The sequence below is a fragment of the Podarcis filfolensis genome (genome assembly GCF_964270895.1).
Source record: "Podarcis filfolensis genome assembly, chromosome: 10".
Classification (NCBI taxonomy): Eukaryota; Metazoa; Chordata; class Lepidosauria; order Squamata; family Lacertidae; genus Podarcis; species Podarcis filfolensis.
Window position 1 is genome coordinate 31991550 of NC_139612.1, and position 20417 is coordinate 32011966.

At 42.9% G+C, this 20417-nt stretch overlaps 1 protein-coding gene across 2 annotated transcripts in view; it reads right to left on the reverse strand.

The window, feature by feature from the left end:
* Positions 1 to 12696, reverse strand: part of PTPRR (protein tyrosine phosphatase receptor type R) — a 113210-nt gene extending 100514 nt beyond the window's left edge. The window contains exon 1 of one of the 2 annotated variants that reach the window (XM_083574515.1): positions 12521 to 12696. In XM_083574515.1, coding sequence (XP_083430641.1) covers positions 12521 to 12581 — 61 coding nt within the window. In that variant the 5' untranslated portion in view covers positions 12582 to 12696. Of the gene's footprint in view, positions 1 to 3522; positions 3629 to 12520 lie in introns of those variants that run through there. The other variant, XM_083574516.1, reaches the window with a different exon arrangement.
* Between the last annotated feature and the right edge of the window lie 7721 nt (positions 12697 to 20417).

Here is a 20417-nt window from a genome sequence, read left to right on the forward strand (position 1 = left end):
TAAATAATGTGGTTACAGAAGAGTTCAAGATTGAAAAAGGGACACGTCAGGGATGCCCTATCTCCCCATTACTTTTTATATCGGTCCTGGAGGTTTTGCTTAATATGATTAGGAGGGACCAGTTGGTTAAAGGGATTCAGGTCGGAGCCAAACAATATAAACTGAGAGCATTTGCAGATGACTTAGTACTTACATTGCAAGAGCCAGAAGCTAGCACGAAAAGAGTTTTGGAAATAATTCAAGAGTTTGGTCAAATGGCAGGATTTAAATTGAATAAGTCTAAGACAAAGGTTTTGGAGAAAAATTTGACACAGATAGAAAAGGAAAGGTTCCAGAATGAGACAGGGTTGACTGTGGTTAAAAAAGTGAAATATTTGGGTATAAATATGACAGCTAAAAATGTGAATTTGTTTAAAGATAATTATGAAAAAACTTGGAGAGAAGTGAAAAAAGATTTGGAGATTTGGTCCAACTTGAAGCTTTCCTTGTTAGGCCGTATTGCAGCTATAAAGATGAATGTATTGCCAAGAATGTTGTTTTTGTTCCAAGCGTTGCAAATAATTGATAAAATGGATTGTTTCAAGAGGTGGCAAAAAGACATATCTAAATTTGTCTGGCAGGGCAAAAAGCCCAGAATTAAATTTAAGATACTAACGGATTCAAAGGAAAGAGGGGGGTTTGCCCTGCCAGACTTTAAACTTTATTATGAAGCGGCAGCTTTCTGCTGGCTGAAAGAATGGCTACTTCTTGAAAACACAGACATTTTGGATTTGGAAGGTTTTAATAACATTTTTGGGTGGCATGCATATTTGTGGTATGACAAGGTTAAAGCACATAAAAGTTTTAAAAATCATATTGTCAGAAAAGCACTACTAAATGTCTGGGACAGATATAAAGACTTGCTGGAAAATAAAACTCCAAGGTGGCTGTCGCCAATGGAAGCTAAGGCAGTTAAAAAGTTAAATATGGAGCCCAAGTGGCCAAGATACTGGGAAATTTTGGAAAAGGAAGGGGACAAAATGAGATTGCAGAGTTTTGAGAAATTAAAAGGGAAGGTGAGAGATTGGTTTCACTACCATCAAATTAATGAAGCGTTTAAACTGGACAGTAAAATTGGCTTCCAGGTGGAAAAATCAAAATTGGAGACAGAACTGTTAGAACCCAGTACTAAGAACTTGTCCAAAATGTACAATCTGCTGCTGAAATGGAATACACAAGATGAAACGGTCAAATCGGTCATGATTAAATGGGCTCAGGACATTGGTCATAATATTTTGTTTGCTGATTGGGAAAAGTTGTGGACCACCGGGATAAAATTTACGGCATGTAATGCCTTAAGAGAAAACATTATGAAAATGATATATAGGTGGTACATAACCCCAGTCAAGCTTGCAAAGATTTACCATGTGCCTGACAATAAATGTTGGAAATGTAAAGAAACTGAAGGTACATTTTTTCATCTTTGGTGGACCTGCCCGAAGATTAAGGCATTCTGGGAAATGATCTATAATGAACTTAAAAAGGTATTTAAATATACTTTCACCAAGAAACCAGAGGCCTTTCTCTTGGGTATTGTCGGCCAAGGGGTGTTAAAGACGGATATAACTTTCTTTATGTATGCTACAACAGCAGCTAGAATACTCATTGCGAAGTACTGGAAGACGCAAGAACTACCCACACTGGAAGAATGGCAGATGAAGGTGATAGACTATATGGGCTTGGCAGAAATGACGAGCAGAATCCGAAACCAGGGAAGAGAAGCAGCGCAAGAAGAATGGAAAAAATTCAAGGACTATTTAAAGAAATATCATAAAGTTAATGAAAGTTAGAATGATGTTGGACTGGAAAGTAAATGGTTACTATTAGCAATGGTTAAGACAAGGAAAATAAGGAAGATTAGTCTAAATTTAAATTAAAACAAGGGAAGATTTGCTGAACAATCGATAAGAATTTGGAATACAGAAAGGGGAAGCATGAGGAAGTCGGGGAAGATAGGATATGAAATTAGGATATGAAATGATACATGTTTTTTGTTTTGTTTTTGTTTTTGTATGTTTATGTTTGTTGTATTGTGTTTTATGGAAAAATAAAAATATTTAAAAAAAAAAAAAAATGAACAGCCTTAGAGGCTGTTCATGCCAAACTCTCCCAGTCAGGGTTCAAATCCAGATTCCTCATCTTTCAAGCCTTCTCTCACATCCCTAGATCACACTGATTCTCATGAAGACAACCAAATTACTACCATATTTACGTGAATCTAACGCACCATCGAATCTAATGCATACCTCAGTTTTCAAAACCTTGAAACCAAAAAAGTATTTGCTTGCACCATCAAATCTCATGTGTACCCTAATTTCTGTGATGTAATTTGGCCAAAAAAGATGCGTGTTACATTTGAGTAAATACAGTACATCTAACCTCGACTTCAGCTGTACTCAGCCCCACCACATAACTTGTATTCTTAAACTCTACACAGAAAGTGTGCACGCATCCACCTTTGGACTATTATGGACTTGGGTTTGGAAATTCATAGATTTCAAACAACTTCAAATAAGAGATTCTGTGCTTCATGTTGATGTTGCTCTATATATTCCTTCAGCATCCAATGTACCTGTTTAACCATCCCAGCTACCATTTTTAAACTTACAAGTATGTGTGCACTGATGATAATCATTATCACATCACCTGTTCCACATGTGGGGAAGCTTTGGGCCTCTAGATGCTGCTGAACTACAGTTCCCATCATCCCAGGCTGTTTTCCATGCTTGTCAGGGGTGGAGGTAATGGGAGTTACAGTTCAGCAATATCTACAGGGCCAAAAGTTCTGTTCACCTGGCTACTCTTATGGTTTAAAACAGGGGCTGGAAACCTGTGACCCTCCACATGTTGCTAGACTGCAACTCCCATAATCCCTGAGCATTTTTACCATGCCTGCTGGGAGTTGGAGTCTATAAGCATTCAGAGAGCCACAGGTCTTCCACCCCTAGTTAAAAAGAGACATGGATAGAAGTAGCCATTTATTTACAGTGTTTTTATTCAGTCTTAAGAAGATCAGGGAGCCTAACCATTAAAGCAATCAATTAAAACAACGGTCATCAATAGCAAAATATACCTAGTAAATTAAAAGCATTAAAAAAAGAAGTTGTTCTTAAAAACCACAGAAACCCAGAGCCAGGAAGGGTAAAAAAACAAAACAAAACCTATTATAATAATCACTATTAATCCTAAATAAATACAAATACATCTTCAGTTGGTGCCAAAAAGATAACAAACCTGGTGCTACTTGGAGCACTGAATTCTAAAGCCTACTTAGAGTTACGTCTGCTTGCAATATTTTGCTGATAATTGAAGATAGGAAGTAGTGCGAGTATAAAGAGTGCGTTCTCCCCATCTCAAACCCCATAAGTAAACGCACATATCTGATTCCATGGACAACTCTACTAAAAACTGCTTAGACAAATAGCTTGCTTTAATTATATCCCCTTTCCCAATTAAACAAACCAAACCATAGAACATATTTACCCAAAGGATGCTTTCAAATGATGCTCAATGTCCAACTGAGTACAGAGCCATCTGGAGCTAGCATCCCTGGCATCTGTAATATCTGCTTAACAAATCCATCTCAAATGACCAGGAGGTCACATGCCAGTTGTGACAGACTCATTGCCTGCATTTCCCCTCCCCTAAATCCATTGCATCCAGAGCAAAGCTCTTCCTTGATTTTGCATATTTTAACATGCATTTAAAATATACTTTGTGAAATAATTAAATACTGCTCGGTACACTTTTAAACGAAAATCTGACAGGCTAGAAGTCACTGAGAATAAATCATCCATATGTGTTTAACTCATGACCAAGGCAGCATTTTAAGGCTCAAAACCAAAAAGGGCTTATTTGAGCTTCTGACTATAGAGATGTATTTCACGATCAACTTTTAAGTGAAGTGGAAATCTGATATTGTGGGCAATTGGATTTCTGTGGTACACTCATGTGAATTAAGAGTTGATGGATTGGTCCCTAATGTATTCACAATCCTGACTCCCTCATACACAGAATATTGATTCATTTAATGTTGCGCAAAACTTGGACATTTTCCAGAAGGTGCCTTTTTTCATCGTCCCTGAGATTCCATAGAACAGAATGGATAATCTCACTTTACAAGGAATGAATTTGGGATTATTTTCATGCATCCAAGGCTGTGTTCATGAGTTAGATATTCCGGAGGGTCCGCCTTCTGTATTAACCGCACTTTGAATTTTTGAATATAAATTTATTTTTTGCTTGTTCTTCACACGGCATTAAGTAAAATCACATGAAGCTATCTGAAGTACCATTTACTCCTATATGTACCATCCCATTAGCAATGTACAAAGCTGCCTTATACTGAATCAGACCATTGGTCCATCTATTTGAGTGCTGTCCACACTGACTGAGAGCAGCATTCTCAAGTTTCACGTACAATGGGAAGAAATCTCCAAATATATCCCGGTTCATCACTCTTCTCAGTTGACAGATAAAGATTTCCTTAGGATCATACTAAGATCTGCAGGACACATGGAACCCAGGCCTCCTCAATCTCAGTCTCAAATCTCTGTCTGCTGGATTACAGCGGCGCTGACAGGCTATGGTCTGAAGACACATAAAGCTAGCACCTTGCTGATGCTAATCAGGTCTGGGTTTGGGTCAATGCCCTGATGGGAAACTGCTGAGGAACCTTGAGTTTCACAACAGAGCAAAGGCAGGACAGAAATGTCAGGAAATCAATCAATGTGACTTGCACCATGCAGTGCTCATTTGATTGCTTTACCATGTGCATAAAGGCAGATTTCAACGTGCCACTGTATTGGTTTCCAACAGGGGTATGGTGGCAGCATAATAAAATATAGGTATGCTTTGAAACAACAACAACAACAATTATGCAACCACTCCATCACATTTCTAAAATGAGATTGAGTCCACTCAGCCCATATATTACCACACAAGTCCTGGACTGGTCAGAATCTTCTCTACCAATATTCTTCCATCCTACAGATTTGAAGATATTTTTCAATGTAATAACACACACACACACACACACACACACACACACACACAGACACACACCTCTCAATGCAGAACCACCAAGCTATTTCACATGAACACACCCTAACTAGCTTCTTCTGAAACAAAGCAAAAAATAACTTTGTAATATGTCTGCTGAGCTTTCACATAGAAAAAAAGATAATCGTCTACATCCTCCTAGCATAGATTATGTCCTAATAAAATTTCAGCAGGGAACCTTCTGCAGCAGAACAAATTTAAGGGATAATGGCTGGAAAGTGTTTAAATTAATTAATGCCGTGAAGCAGAATTCTAAACACGTTTCAAAGCAGAGTCGGCTACGCTCATTCTAAATATTCTTTTCATATGCATAGTAGACTTGTAATGTACATAGCAGCGCAAGTCCTCCTTCCCCCTAAAATAATTCTGCACTTGGAAATTGCATTCCCGTAGAATGTAGTTGGCTCACACTGAGCAGTCCACCTCCGTGGTGACAAGCTCTTCTCTCAAGGTAATACATTTGGTTCTTCTCTGCTTCAGTTTAGGCAGAGCTCCTGGAGCATGGCATGTAGGCAATATGAAGATCAGCCTTCATCAAGCAGGCACTCTCCAGGCATTGTTGGACTACAGCTCCCATCAGGCCCCAGCCAGCATGGCCAACAGTCGAGGATGGTGGGAGCTGGAGTCCTGCAACATCTGGAAGGCACCAGGATGATAAAGACCGATTAAGAAGGTGCATTTTTTTACGGCTTCTCATGCAGCTCAGAGATGGTGAACCTGCACCTCACAAACACCTTGATGTTTCTGGACTCCTGTCATTTCTGATTACGTTCGCTGGGGCCAATAGGAATTGGAGTCCAATAACATTTGGAGAACCACAGATTCCCCATCCCTGCTTTAGTTAAACTAGAAAGGGTCAGTAGAGCATACGCCAGGCATAGGCAAACTCGGCCCTCCAGATGTTTGGGGACTACAACTCCCATCATCCCTAGCTAATAGGACCAGTGGTCAGGGATGATAGGAGTTGTAGTTCCAAAACACCTGGAGGGCCAAGTTTGCCTATGCCTGGCATATGCTCTATTGCGCGGGGACTCCCTGGTCCTGAATGGGGTAACTGTGCCCCTGAAGGACCAGGTGTGCAGCCTGGCAGTCATTTTAGACTCATTGCTGTCCATGGAGGCACAGGTCAATTCTGGGTCTACCAGATCCATCTGGTATGCTGAGACCCTACCTGCCCACAGACAGTCTCTCCACAGTGGTGCATGCTCTAGTTAGCTCCCGCTTGGACTACTGCAATGTGGTCTACATGGGGCTACCTTTGAAGGTGACTTGGAAACTACAACTAATCCAGAATGTGGCAGCTAGACTGGTGACTGGGAGTAGCCCCCGGGACCATAAAACACCGATCCAAAAGAATCTTCACTGGCTCCCAGTATGTTTCTGAGCACAATTCAAAGTGTTGGTGCTGACCTTTAAAGTCCCAAATGACCTCAGCCCAGTATACCTGAAGGAGCATCCCCACCCCCTGGACACTGAGGTCCTTCTCTGAGGGTCTCCTGGTAGTTCTCTCACTGCGAGAAGTGAAGTTACAGGGAACCACACAGAGGGCCTTCTCAATAGTGGTACCCTCCCTGCAGAACGCCCTCTCATCAGATGTCAAGGAAATAAAGAACTAGAAGACATCTGAAGGCAGCCCTGTATCGGGAAACTTTTAATATTTGATGATTTACCATGTTTTTATATGTACTGCCCAGAGTCTCTGGGGAAACCCAGGCAGATGAGCAGGGTATAAATAAAAAAATTATTATGATTATTAAAAGGTCAGAGTTTCAATCCATCCATTTCCTGGTAATGCTGGAAAGACTGCTTTCTGAAAGCCAGGAGAGCAACTTTCAGTCAGTACCAACCACCCTGAGCCAGATGAACCACTGGCCTGAATCCATATAAGGTGGTTTCCTATGTTCCAAACCTATCTGAGCCTACTTGGGTTTTTAGATCTTCAGCGGACACTTTTCTCTGTCCTGTCACCCTCACCACACATTTGGCGAGGATATGTGAGAGTGTCTTGTCGAGGGCTGCTCCCAGATTATAAAACTCCCTTCCATGGGTGTCCAGGCCAGCCTCCTCTCTGGTTTTCTTTCACCAGCAAGCAATGACTTTTTTGTTTAGAAGGGTCTTTGGCCATTAACTGGCTGTTATGACAAGATCCTTTAATGGTGGGTGTTGTACATTTTCTTCTCCTCTTGTGCTTTTGGATGCTTTTAACTTGTTTTGATTCAGTGCTGGTTTTAATATGCAAAATTTCCTAACTGTTCTATGCATGTTCTTAGCTGCATCTGTTTTTTATTCTTGTTGTGATCTGCCTTGGGTCCTGCACCGATTAAAATATAGGATATCAAATAAAGTAAACTAAAACAAATCGTTGTTGGCTAGTGCTGTGCTGAAACCTGTCCCCCCAATTTCTAAAAGTTATCTTCACCTGTGAAAGAGCCTTCTGTTTTTCTACCTCACTTGCAGGTTGGGTGGAGTATTGGGCTTGCTTTATTCCTGTGAGGTTGATGTGGGTAGTGTGGGTGTTTTTTCATCTCGTAAAACATTTATTCAGGGCTCTGCAGCCTACAGAGTTGCCTGTGCTTCCTGTTCTGGGGAGGAAAAGAACTCAAGGGAGGAGTTCTCATGATGTATTCCCCTGGGTTTTGACTGAAGCATGGGAAGTAGGGAGGGTGGCTGCTGAGCCCTTAAGATCGGTTCACTCAATGGTTTTGTTTTTAAGGGAAGTGCTTCCTTTATTTATTTCTGTGCTGGTTTCTATAAAAGCAAACTGACTAAACAACAACAATGCACAGCTGTTAGGCACATGCTAGGCAGGGTGCTTGAACTTCTGAAAAGCCTAAGTTAGGACAACACAGAGTTTTCAGGTAGCATGGCCATCTGAGGAAAGGTCATAGCCCAGTCAGTGGCAGGCTATCCGCTTCTCATGCAAAAGGTCCCAGGTTCAATCCCTGTCTGAAACTCTGGGGAACTGCTGTCAGTCAGTGTCAACAATACTGAGCCAGATGGACCAACAGCCTGGCTCCATATAAGGCAGCTTCCTCTGTCCCAAGTGTGCAGAACTTGTGGATTTGTAGAATGAAAGGACACTCACAAGCATCCTTTGGCCATGCCAGAGGTAAGGTAAGTCCTGAATTCCACTCATGAGACTTTTGCAGAAATTTGTGGTAGAATGGCTGAAAAATTCAGGATAATTTGTCAGCATAGCATTATTGTCGAGAGCTTTAATGTGACCCGATAGATTTGTTTTAGAGGCTTACATAAAGATCTTCTGAATCAATCATCTCCTAGTGGTGGTGACCAAGTTCTGATGCTGAACAAAACTACCCAAAACCTTCCCCAAATGTCCAGGATTCAGTAAAGGACAGGGACAGATCTGCCCTATAGATGTGATTCATTGGCTGCAATCCAGCAGTTACGCAGCTTATGCCAATTCATTTTAATGAGCTGAATGGCACTCATAGCCTTTAAATAAATACTCTAATGTAAATAAATACAGTGCTGGAGGGAGGCATGGCCAAAGGAGATTTAAACCACAGCACAGCTGGGGGCTGTCCTCTCGCGCCCAAAGCTCAGTCACTTTGTTGCAATCAGCTTTCTTCTATTGCTGTTGCAATAAACCAAACTATATGGTTCTTGGATCTCTCCCATACAACAACAACAACAACAACAACAGGAATCAAACTTCTGGCCAATGGCATCCTGGAGCTCATCTAATCAAAGCCCACAAACCTATTTTCCTTCCTAACTTAGTGAAAGCTAGAGATTTTTAAAATGTGTTGCTTATTGTTAACTCCACACTGAAAAAGTCTCCGCTTGTACCACAGAATGGGAGCCATACTGAGAACCAGAGATGTTTCAGCCACATCTCACAGAGGGGATATAATGAGAGACTCACAGCAGCGCTAAGTGCAATGCAGCTGATGGCTATAGATGGAAACCACCATGTATAATTCATAACTGTAGTCCATGATTAGATGAATTTCACAATCTTGTTGGCCAGATTCCTCCTTTGCTGTATGCAAGAGATCCAGGAATCGTAGTTAGGTGTATCACAAGAGCAATATGGGGAAGCCCATCAAAATTTGTGTGCATAATTTCAAGCCATGCATCAGGGAGGTACAGTTTTAGACAGCACGCGAGGGCTCTCTGGAGTGAAAATTACTCCATTAAAAATAATAATCCTCACACTTAGAAAACCAGAATGTCTTGGAGAAGGCTAAGCTAGAACTCTTCCCTGACACCAAGTATATTATGTGCAAAGTTGTTGTTGTTGTTTTTAATAGAGAAGCATTATGAGTGCAGCTTAGACACAGGCTTACTTCCATCATGAGAACTAAAAGACACAGGATCATAGAACTGGAAGGGACTGCAAGGGTCATGTAGTCTTACCCTCTGCAATGCATGGGGCTTGAACCCATGACCCTGAAATTAAGAGTCTCATGCTCTACCAATCCTTTGCCTAGTGGGATGTGATCCTAAACCCATTTACTTGTGGCTTACTCCAGCTAGATGGCTTATAGGGCATGACCTTAAGCACAAGACTTCATTCTTAAGACTACTGATTCATGAAATAAGATTCAAATGAAATAAATAGGACTGGGTTTCCATTGGAGTGGGCTGCACAGATCCAATCCTAAGCAAATCAAATGGCTCTTCAATTGTTACGCCTACACACTCAAAGTACGTAGATGTGCTTCTCCATGAGGAGGTGCGACTGCCCATTAAAACACACCTCCATGCCCATGTATTCAGCAGACCACCAAAAAGGGCAACCTATGTGCCTATAAGCAGAGCCTATCCACCTGATGTAAAGTTCCTGACGGTGGGGAGAGCCTACACACAGGCTCTCCTTTCCTATAGTCCAGGCATGTTCAACTCCCAAGAGACTGTGATCTACTCCCACTAAAAAAAAAAAGTGGCAGTGATCTACCTACCCTCTTCTGGATTGAGCTTCAGGGGTCTTATTCTAAATATTAGCTTCCAATTTGATCTCCAAAGTAATCTTAGCCACTAAAAAATTATTTAAAAATAAAGGACAATAGTCAGCTAAGTTTTACTCAGAGTAGACCCACTGAAATTAAGAGACTTAGTCATATGCTGTCATTTCAATGGGTCTACTACGAGTAAACTTTAGGTGACTACCATCCAAACATATGCAGACATGCAAGTTTAGAATGTCCCAGCCATGGCAGAAGATAAGTTGAGGGGCATAAAAAAGGGACTTTCTCTGTGGCCACACTTAAATTCTGGAAGTATTTGCCCTGTGAGGCTCAGTTGGCGCCTTCTCTTATGCCATAGGGCAAAAACCATTTCCTTTGGTAGGTTTTAGGTTTATCTGATCCACAATTTGTATTATCTGCTGCACCAGTCTCTGTTTCCACTATATTGTAGCTCTGAAATATTTTGCATTGTATAGTTGGTTTTAGGGTGCAACAGTCCCCAAGAGTACATCCCAGGGGCCAGAGGTTATTGTGGAGAGAAAGGTCCACCTGTGAAGATGGAGGTCCACAGGTGGAAGCCCTCCAGGGGCAAACCATCCATATGAATGCAGAGATACAGAGAGCGCTCAGGGCCTTAAGGGTTCTCACTGAACAGTCTTATAATATGTACTCAGATGTAAGTTTCACTGTTGTTCAGTGGAACTTACTCCCAGGTAAGTAGATACAGGCTTGCAGCCTCCATCATCCAACACTAACTAGATACAATTAGAGATTATAAAAATGTTGCATTAAACTAGCAGGAGTGAGAGACGGTACATCATTCCAGTATTAGACAGATGACTCAAAACTGCAATCCTAAAGGAGTTATTCCCATTGAATGCAACAGTATTTGCTTCTGAAAAGGCATGTTAAGCACCTGAGTTTTATGCAATACCTGAGTTTTATGCAACAAAATGTGACCAGCTGGGGGAGGGATGCCCAACTCCAAATCAGTGTGAGCCTGTGATTAGTGAGGTATTGAGTCCGCAAGATTTTTCTTTCTTCGATTTTTCCAAACAAAACCCTTGGGCAACTAACATCTCCCCACCACACCACCACCACCAAACTGTAGCCATGTAAGACCACTCAGACAAACTGGGAGGGAAGCTCCTTAGCAGACGACATCCATTTTCATTGCAGGAAGAACTTAACGGCAATGTTTGCTGAAATGAGGTGATGCTGTGGTTTTATTAACAGAGAGTTATCTTTAAGTAATGGTCCTTCTGTTTAAAATGAGGACATTGCACTTTAAATGACGGGGATCAGTAGCCCAAGACGACTGCGATATTCTTTGAACCATCTTTCTCTTTCTGTGCAGAAATTCAAGCATATAATAACTAGTCTAAAACCGATGGCCAAGACTGAAAAGGTGTTCACGGAGAGGGGCTGTAATGCTTTAATTGCAGCGTTTTCCCGAAGGCGGCAAAGCTTTTGCTAGGTAAGCAGAGAGGGGATTTATTATCCCCGCTGTACGGCTATTGCACAAGAGAGAGCTGTCGCAGCAGGATTTCACCTTTCCTAAAATGCTACTTCCACATCCCAGCACGCATTTAAAGCGCAGCCTCCATCATGCTACAATAATGACTTGTGCGATCGCCCCTGCAAACAAACCAACCAAAAACGTGCACAGGCATAAACCTCTAGTCCTTCGATCTCTTGTTACCTGGAAGGGCAGCAGCTGAGCGTTTGCAATGCTGTGTTATTTTGAACTACCGTATTTCTTATTAACAGAGCTCAGACAGCGGGGACCGTATGATTGCAAGATGTAGAATTGTCTGGCCCGGTTCCCCGCTGCTTCGCATTTCTAGGTATTTCGGCTTGTCGCTGACCCTGGTGCTGAAACCCGAAAACATGCACCGTACACAGACGGACAGAGGCGCCCACACCAGACAACACCGACAGAAAACAGCCCCACCCGCTCTCCCCAAACTGCTCCTGTCTGGGCAGAAAACAGACACTTTTCCCGAACAAAAGAGGGATCTTCAGCTTTCGAGAGAAGCAGCTCCGGGCTGCTGGGGGAGAGCTCGAGGCGAATCTAGCCCAGATTACGGCGGGGCTAAGACACGTCGCCGGAGCTGCAAACCAGATGGTCTGCCTCTGCTAAAGCGAACAAGCTATTGCTCCAAATCCACCCTTTGGAAGGCGCAAAAGCAAATGACCCACAAAAACGCGCAGATGAACAGCGGGGAGGATCCAACGCCGATTTGCTCGTTTTTCAGCCCCAAAACCCTTTCTGGGACGCCAATAAAGGATGGTGGCGCCGCACCCAAGGAGGGGGACCACCCAACAGGTGGTTTAATGGCCCCGATTCTCCCTCTCTCCCTCCCTCTGTCCCTCTCAACGTGCCCGGGCGCTCAGAGAGACCCCTTTCAACCCTCCTAGCCCAAGCCTCAGCTGCTTTGCGCGCCATCCTAGCACGGCCAGATTGGGTCCTCTTGCGTGTTTACCTGCACCGTGGAACTGGAGCAAGAGGCACGCCACGGGCAGGCAGGCTGCTGTCGTCCACATGGTGTGCGCCTGCGGCTGGGAGAGCGCCGATCTCCGCCTCGCTCGCTCTGGCCGCGCTCGGGGTTTTGCTTCCCATCAGGTTTTCCTCCTTCCTGGTTAATGAGCACGCTGGGGGAAACGGCGCGTGCGCAGCTGCGGCGAGCCGAGAGACGGCCCCTTGGCCGCCCGAGCCGGCTGCCGGCGGAAGGGGCTTCCCGGAGGGGCGCTTGTATGATGGCAGGCAGGCATCCAAGTGGACAGGCTCGGGGAGCTGGGAGGAGAGGGGGGATCCCTGGATCTGGAAAGGCAGTTGAGGACGGGGAAGAAGGAGCAATGGAAGAGCCTAGAGACTAGCTCTCTCTTCCACAGCTGGTCAGAATTGGAAGGGACCACGAGGGTCATCCATCCCAACCCCCTGCAATATGAAGGGATCTTATGGGACTCAAACCCACGACCTTGAGATTTAGAGCCTCATGCTTACCCACCGAGCTATTCCGCCACCCTTTCTTTTCACCCATCCAGCCACCTTGCATACACAGACAGTTGGGTTAACTCTCTACAGTTGCCCAAGCAGTGACCACCATATTTTCTGCCTCCAACTCCATAAAAACTGTTCCAGCCAGCTGAGCCAGCCCTACCATGAGGCAAAGTGAGAGGGCCATGTTGCAGCCGCCTCAGACAGTTGAATTTGAGTGCCATGAAAGTTCAGCATACAGTGGTACCTCGGGTTACATACGCTTCAGGTTACATACGCTTCAGGTTACAGACTCCACTAACCCAGAAATAGTACCTCGGGTTAAGAACTTTGCTTCATGATGAGAACAGAAATTGTGCTCCGGCGGTGTAGCGGCAGCGGGAGGCCCCATTAGCTAAAGTGGTGCTTCAGGTTAAGAACAGTTTCAGGTTAAGAACGGACCTCTGGAACAAATTAAGTACTTAACCCGAGGTACCACTGTATTACTACTTTACATGTAATATAATATAAAGAGGGAGAGAGGGGCATGTGTGGGATTTTTCTGCTTCAGCCTGTCTGTCTGCCAGGTGCATTTGTTAGAAACCACTGGCTGCTGCAGAAATGAAGTACATTTTAGCAGAGGTGGTCACCAGCACATGGCACCCCATGTGATAAAATTATATTTTTTCTGAGCTGTTGGGCTGCTAAGGCAAACATAGCAACCTTATGTGTCATGCATTTATTCCCATCCATGAACAAATAACAGATTTCCCCATATAATTCAAAAAGGAAATGCTGGAGAATTTCTGACTGAATTTGACTGACTGTGCCAACATCAGAAGTAGTGGTTAAAGTGTTGTACTAGGAGCTGGGAGATCGGGGTTCATAGCCATGTTAAGTCTGGAAGCTCACTGGGTGACAGTTTGGGCCAGCTGTTATATCTCAGCCTAACCTACCTCACAAGGTTTTTGTGAAGATAAAATTTGGGGGTTGAGGACCATGTATGCCATCAGGAGCTCCTGGGAGGAAAAGTGGCATATAAATGAAGCATCATCAGCATCATTTTCACCTTGACTTGGAGGGAGGGAATGTGTGCTATTTGCACAGTCAGCCCATATCAAATGTGTCACTTGTGAGTGCACACACAAACACACACACACAGTTGTTAGAGACATGCATAATAGCACATGCTCACTGATGGCAGGGAAGGGCTACTGCAAGAGTTGCCACAGGTCCATCAGGTCCAGCACCTTTCTAGTTGCGCCCACCTCAAACTGGGTTTTGCATCTCTTGTGCCAATTCCCATGCCTCCCCCAGTCAAAAAACAAGAACCTTGACTTGGGGAAAGAAGAGGCAATTACAGACAGCAGAGTCAATCTTCGCTTTCAGAAAGCCCCATAATTCCTTTCCTCATCCATAAATGACATGCAGAGCATCATTTCCAAGATTCCAAGACTACTGAGAAAGAAATAGCTTGTTGCTTCAAAGAGAGAGAGAGAGAGAAGAGAAGAGAAGAGAAGAGAAGAGAAGAGAAGAAGAACTTTGTTCCTCTTCTTCAAAAAAAGAAATCAGAGCAGCTGACAACATAAAATAAAATCCAATTTGCAACAATAAAATCATAGCTTCAAAGGATAAAAACAAAAATGACAACATTTATTTATTTATTTATTTGACACATTTCTAGTCTGCACTTTTAACCCACGGTGTTAAATCCAGGTAAAATACAAAGCTAAAAAATCTTTTTCATGAAAACAATGGAGCAGCAGATCGGGGGGAGGGGGGGAGACGACAACGACGACAGTTTTAATGCAAAACCAGAAAACGATACAAACAACACATGATCTAAAAATGTTTAATGTCGGGGGTAGCTGGGTCAGGAAGTAAGGTACCCCACAGGGCTGGCATCCCGATTGAAAAAGTTCTGCTCCGTATTTTGTCCACAAGACAGCAGGCAACATTTACAGCCAAGAAAAGGCTTTGTGGGGCTTTCTTTGGAAAGGAGTAGTCTGCTCATATCTCCTCATATCCCAAAGTAGAACGTTGTTGGTTATTGGTTATTGTTTATTATTTAGAGACCTTCAAAGTCCTCAGATCAAGCACACTGCTCAGTATATGAATCTTGTGACTACAGAGCCTTTGAGATATGTCTATCCACTTTTTGCTTAAATACCTTCGGTAGAGAAGTTCCTTATAATGCTGGGCCTCAAACCTTGCCATTTCCACCCATTTGTTCTAGATTTGCCCTCTAAAGCAAGTCTAAAGAGAGCAGGTCTGCTTAATCTTCTACATGACAGCACGTCAGACTCTTGAAGACATGCCTCATGCCTCCCCTTAATTTCTCTCCTCCAAGATAAACATATACAGGACTTCTCAACCATTCTTCGTGAGATGAGTGCCTCATCTGCACTATACATTTAAAGTGGTATCATACCACTTTAAACCATCATGGCTTCCTGCAAAGAATCCCGGGAAGTGTGGTTGTTAATGGCGCTGAGAGATGCTAGAATACCCCTGTTCCCCTCACAGAGCTACAGTTTCCAGAGGGGTTAACAATCTTTCCCTCTTCCCAAGGATGAGGAACCTGTGATCTTCTATATGTTGTTGGAATTCATTAGTATGGCTGGTAGTCAGGGCTGATGAGAGCCCAACAACAATAGGGGGAGCTACAAGTTGCTTTGTCCCATATTTACTCTACCTGGCAACACCCTCCAAAGTCTCACGGAGAAGTTTTTCCTCACTGCACGATATTTGACGCTTTTTACTAGCCTTGGGTCTTCTGCATTCAAGGCATAAGGTATGGCCCCTCACCTATTTAAGATATTAGTAACTGAGAAGGATAATTATCCTTTTTAATGTAAAATATCTGATAAGAGCAGGTTTTATTAATGCTAGTCAATGCACCATATTTTAAAAAAAGAATATTTTCCTCAGTTATGTTCAACTCCTCCTCCACTCCATAATTTGAAACCTATTCACTTACTGCAGTGGTTTAAAAAAAAAAAAAAAACTTATGTCAAGATAAGCAGAAGCAGACGAGATAATTTCAAACTGGATTTGCAAGCTGTTGTCTGAGAAACACTTTGCAATGGTCTGTGGGAACCTGCCTGGTTAAATTCGTGCCCACTCAGTTCCTTGTTCGCCTCAGTTAAGTAACGTTCAAAGCTGTGTGACATACATTCATTATGACTTTTTCGTATGTTCAACCACAGAGTTAACATTTGGTTGCCCGTGGGAAAGAGAGTGGGCCACATACCAAAGGGCTGTCTACATTATCGTAAAATGCACTTAATGTATGCATCTGCATAATAAAGGACACCTGACATATGGTTTACAAATAAAGGATAGAAGTGCTAAATCTCTCCAGGAATCCACACCACAGACTTAAAACTGGTTTAACAATTCTTTCCCTATAGCAAAGCTAGGACTAAGGATCTCAGCATATTACAGTTCCCAGAATGCTTTGTCAAGAAGCCATGGCGGTCAGAACTGTCTTACCTCTGATGGTTGTGCCCATACAATTGTCTGTCCCCAAAGTAAGGAAGTCACAAGTGATTCGATTTATTAGACTTGTATATTGCTTTATACAAAAAAGTCTCCACACAAGAAGAAGAAGAAGAAGAAGAGGAGGAGGAGGAGGAGGGGGAGGAGGAGTTTGGATTTGATATCCCGCTTTATCACTACCCAAATGAGTCTCAAAGCGGCTAACATTCTCCTTTCCCTTCCTCCCCCACAACAAACACTCTGTGAGGTGTGTGGGGCTGAGAGACATCAGAGAAGTGTGACTAGCCCAAGGTCACCCAGCAACTGTATGTGGAGGAGGGGAGACGTGAACCTGGTTCCCCAGATTACGAGTCTACCTCTCTTAACCACTACACCACACTGGCTCTATAGAATACAATGGGAAAAATATTAAATGGCACAATGGTGGTACAATAACAATTGTGGAAAACGCACGCAACATAGTGACCTGGCTCACCGGTCATACTAAGCCAAACCATGGTTTAGTGTAAACCAGGTTCCTGCAGAGGAGCTCACAGCTGCTTTGCCCCCTCCCTCCCTCCTTTTTGCTACCACACTAAGATAAGCCAAAGTTAGGCTCAACATGTCATCTGACCCTTGGCTCATGGTTAAGCTCTCTCCAGATGTGCATTGAGCTGTCACCAAGGCCTGCTCTTGATTTACCATGTGTGGTTAGTCTGGGAGAGACTTAGATCACGAACCCAGATTTGGACAACATGCTAAACCAATCCTTGGCTCAACTCAGTGTGGTGCAACAGCACAAAGGGCCTGGGAGCAGCAAGGCTTCTTTCTAAGAGATGCCCACTCATATGTTCACGCTAAACCATGGTTTGGCTTCGTGTGCCATGTGAACCAAGCCACTATTACAACAATATAATGAGAGCTCCCCACATGTGCAGGAGGATAAAAACTGCGACTGAAATGATAGCGAAGTTGGTTCCACACATGCCTTGCTGAGAAGTGTCTTCCAACAAGGGAAGTGGGTGGGATCTCAATCTCATGAGATTTCAATTGGAAGACTTAAAGAGGAGTTTCTCCTCTCCAGTATTGCTGCTGATCTCCTTGCCTCATGTGCCTTTATTGTCCTATTAGCTGTGGTGCTTTATCACCAGGGATATTACTTTCCCACAGTATCAAACCTGAGAAACTCGTGGGTTGGATTATGGTGGGTTAGTGTCTTTACTGCATCGCAGGAGTAAACTCCATATCTGATGTGTCTGGTTTCCCTAGCAACTGAGCATATTAAGTTGTCTTCCCAACTAGAATTTACTTCAGTCTCCTAACTCAACACAGCAGTTTACCTTTCTCTTGGTAATAGAGATAATCCAAAATTATAGGTCTTCTGTAATTTTCTTTAAACTGTTTGGAGAAAGGGTGGCTGGTCTTGATGAGTGGGTTCTAAGAACATAGGACAACAAGGAAGACATGTGAAGATACATATTTTTTTTCCACCTGTAAGTTGAAAACAGTGACATTTTCTGAGACCCTGAGCAACAGATGGATAGAGATAAGTGCATTTAGGAATCTGTCTGGTGATGATTTTGCCAGTAATGGTGTGATCCTATGCATGTCTGAGAAGTAAGCATCACTGAGTCCAATGGGACTCCCTCTTGAAAGTGCATAGTTGATTGCGAACTAAATGTGTTTTTTGGGACTATATTTAACCATGATAGGAAAACAGAACCTCTGTATTCAGAGGTAATATACCTCCAAATACATTTTGCTAGAAACAAACTAGTGGGTAGGACTTCTGCCTTCATCTCCTCCTTGTCTGTTTCTCAGAGCATTCTATGGGAAACATAGTGTGTGAACGTTATCCACATTGTACATCCTAGCAACTGGAGTTTACCTCTCACTGAGCTACAGTTCAAATTGTTTCATCATCTTCATCATTACAAAGAAACCAAAAAACACCTGCCATCTTGGTACATATATATTGACCTTGAATTACCAGTACAGTGGTACTTCAGGTTAACTACTTAATTCATTCTGAAGGTCTGTTCTTAACCTGAAACTGTTCTTAACCTGAAGCACCGCTTTAGCTAATGGGGCCTCCTCCTGCTGCTGCACTGCCGGAGCATCATTTCTGTTCTCATCCTGAAGCAAAGTTCTTAACCCAAGGTACTATTTCTGGGATAGCGGAGTCTGTAACCTGAAGCGTATGTAACCTGAAGCATATGTAGCCCGAGGTACCACTGTACTCTTGGAAAGCAAACACCTAGGGGTCTGTTTCTTGAGAGCAATTTTCAGGAGTTTTACTGGCTGCAGTGATGCCTGTTTCCAGTAAGTGGCAGTAAAAGATTCATGCTCAAGTCTGTGCCATCATGAAATCCTTCAGAAAGCTGAAGGGAGGAAAGCAGAAGTATGGCATGGACAAAGTATCTCTGCGTCTGTCTGGCTCTTTTCCCCTAAAGTGAACAACCTGCTTGGAGTCAGTATGACACAAAAAAGGGCATCATAGAAGGCTTAGAGGACACACCAGTTCGGAAGCTTGACAAGCACGTCAATTGTCTCTCCCCAACAAGAATGGAACAGACACAGGAAACTCCAGACTGTTCAGAATACAGATACAACTAATGCCAGTACCAACCAGCTACTAAACTGTGTAATGACATTATCCACACAGATGACCAGCCATCTTCAAATCTCATCCTAAAGTGCTTAAAAGAGGTGTGCTAACACTGGTGGTGATGGTGATCCTGTACTCTGATTTTATGTACCTGTCCAAGGATTTGACCCCAAGTGCAGCTAGTCCAAACCTAGCCCTCTTATTTGCTTTGCCACACTGGCTCTCCAAGTTCTCCAGTTATGGCCAGATCCACACTATACATTTAAAGCATGCGGTGTCCCCCGAAGAACCCTGGGAGCTGTAGTTTGTTAAGGGTACTGGGAATTAATCTACAGTTCCCAGAATTCTTTGGGGAAAGTCATGTTCTTTAAATGTGTGTTGGGTGTGCTTTAAATACATGGTGTGGATCTGCTGCATCTTTCACTGAGTATCAGTTTAATTTCATTACGAAAGGCATAAATATCAATCTTATTATTCTTTAAAATAAGCTGGCTGTAAATAGGACAAAGATTAATGTGTATGCCAAGATGGAGTTGCTTGTTGCAATTTAGCTCATTTGATTTTCAGTGGAAACTGGTCTTAAGTGCTCCCATTACTGGGATTTTCTTCCATTCCGTCTAAATATGTTGACTACACAATTTCACAAGATTTATTCTTGGAAAGTACAGATTTGGTCAGCAGCGAGGATGACTTGGAATGACAGTGTAGCAGCCAGAGGGTGATCACTTTCCAACATGTCAACTTCAATGCTATTCTGGGATTTCTGGGATTGTTCATGACAGTTTTTTGATCAAATGGTTGCATAGGAGAACTACACAGTGTACAGTACTTAAATCCTGCAAATATGAATTGGACAAGATAATATGAACACCGCATGCATTAATGGACTGGGGAAAATGGCTGCTGATTTCTACCTTATAAGAGTTGCATTCTGAAGTTGCTTTGGGGTCACAGAGGTAATTCCTCTGTATAATGACAATTATATCTGTGTGGATAATGTCATTATGCTGCTTATTACATATTTTGTCAAGAACGTATACTCTCCATGAGTTCTTAGTCTTTCTCATTAATGTAGAAAAAACACATGGAAGGTGGATCAATCTAAGACAGTCTTAGTTCTTGCTTTTTTCACATTGCATTGCTACATCAGAGAAAATGTAATATTGGATTCCAGACATTCATTAACCTTCTTTGTTAATATATGTCTTCTGTGCTGGAATGCCACCTTACACAGACTCATACATCACTGAAACAGAAATCAACAGAGAGCAGTTTCCCCCTTTGGTGAGTGTTTGGCAAAACATGTTCATTGTTC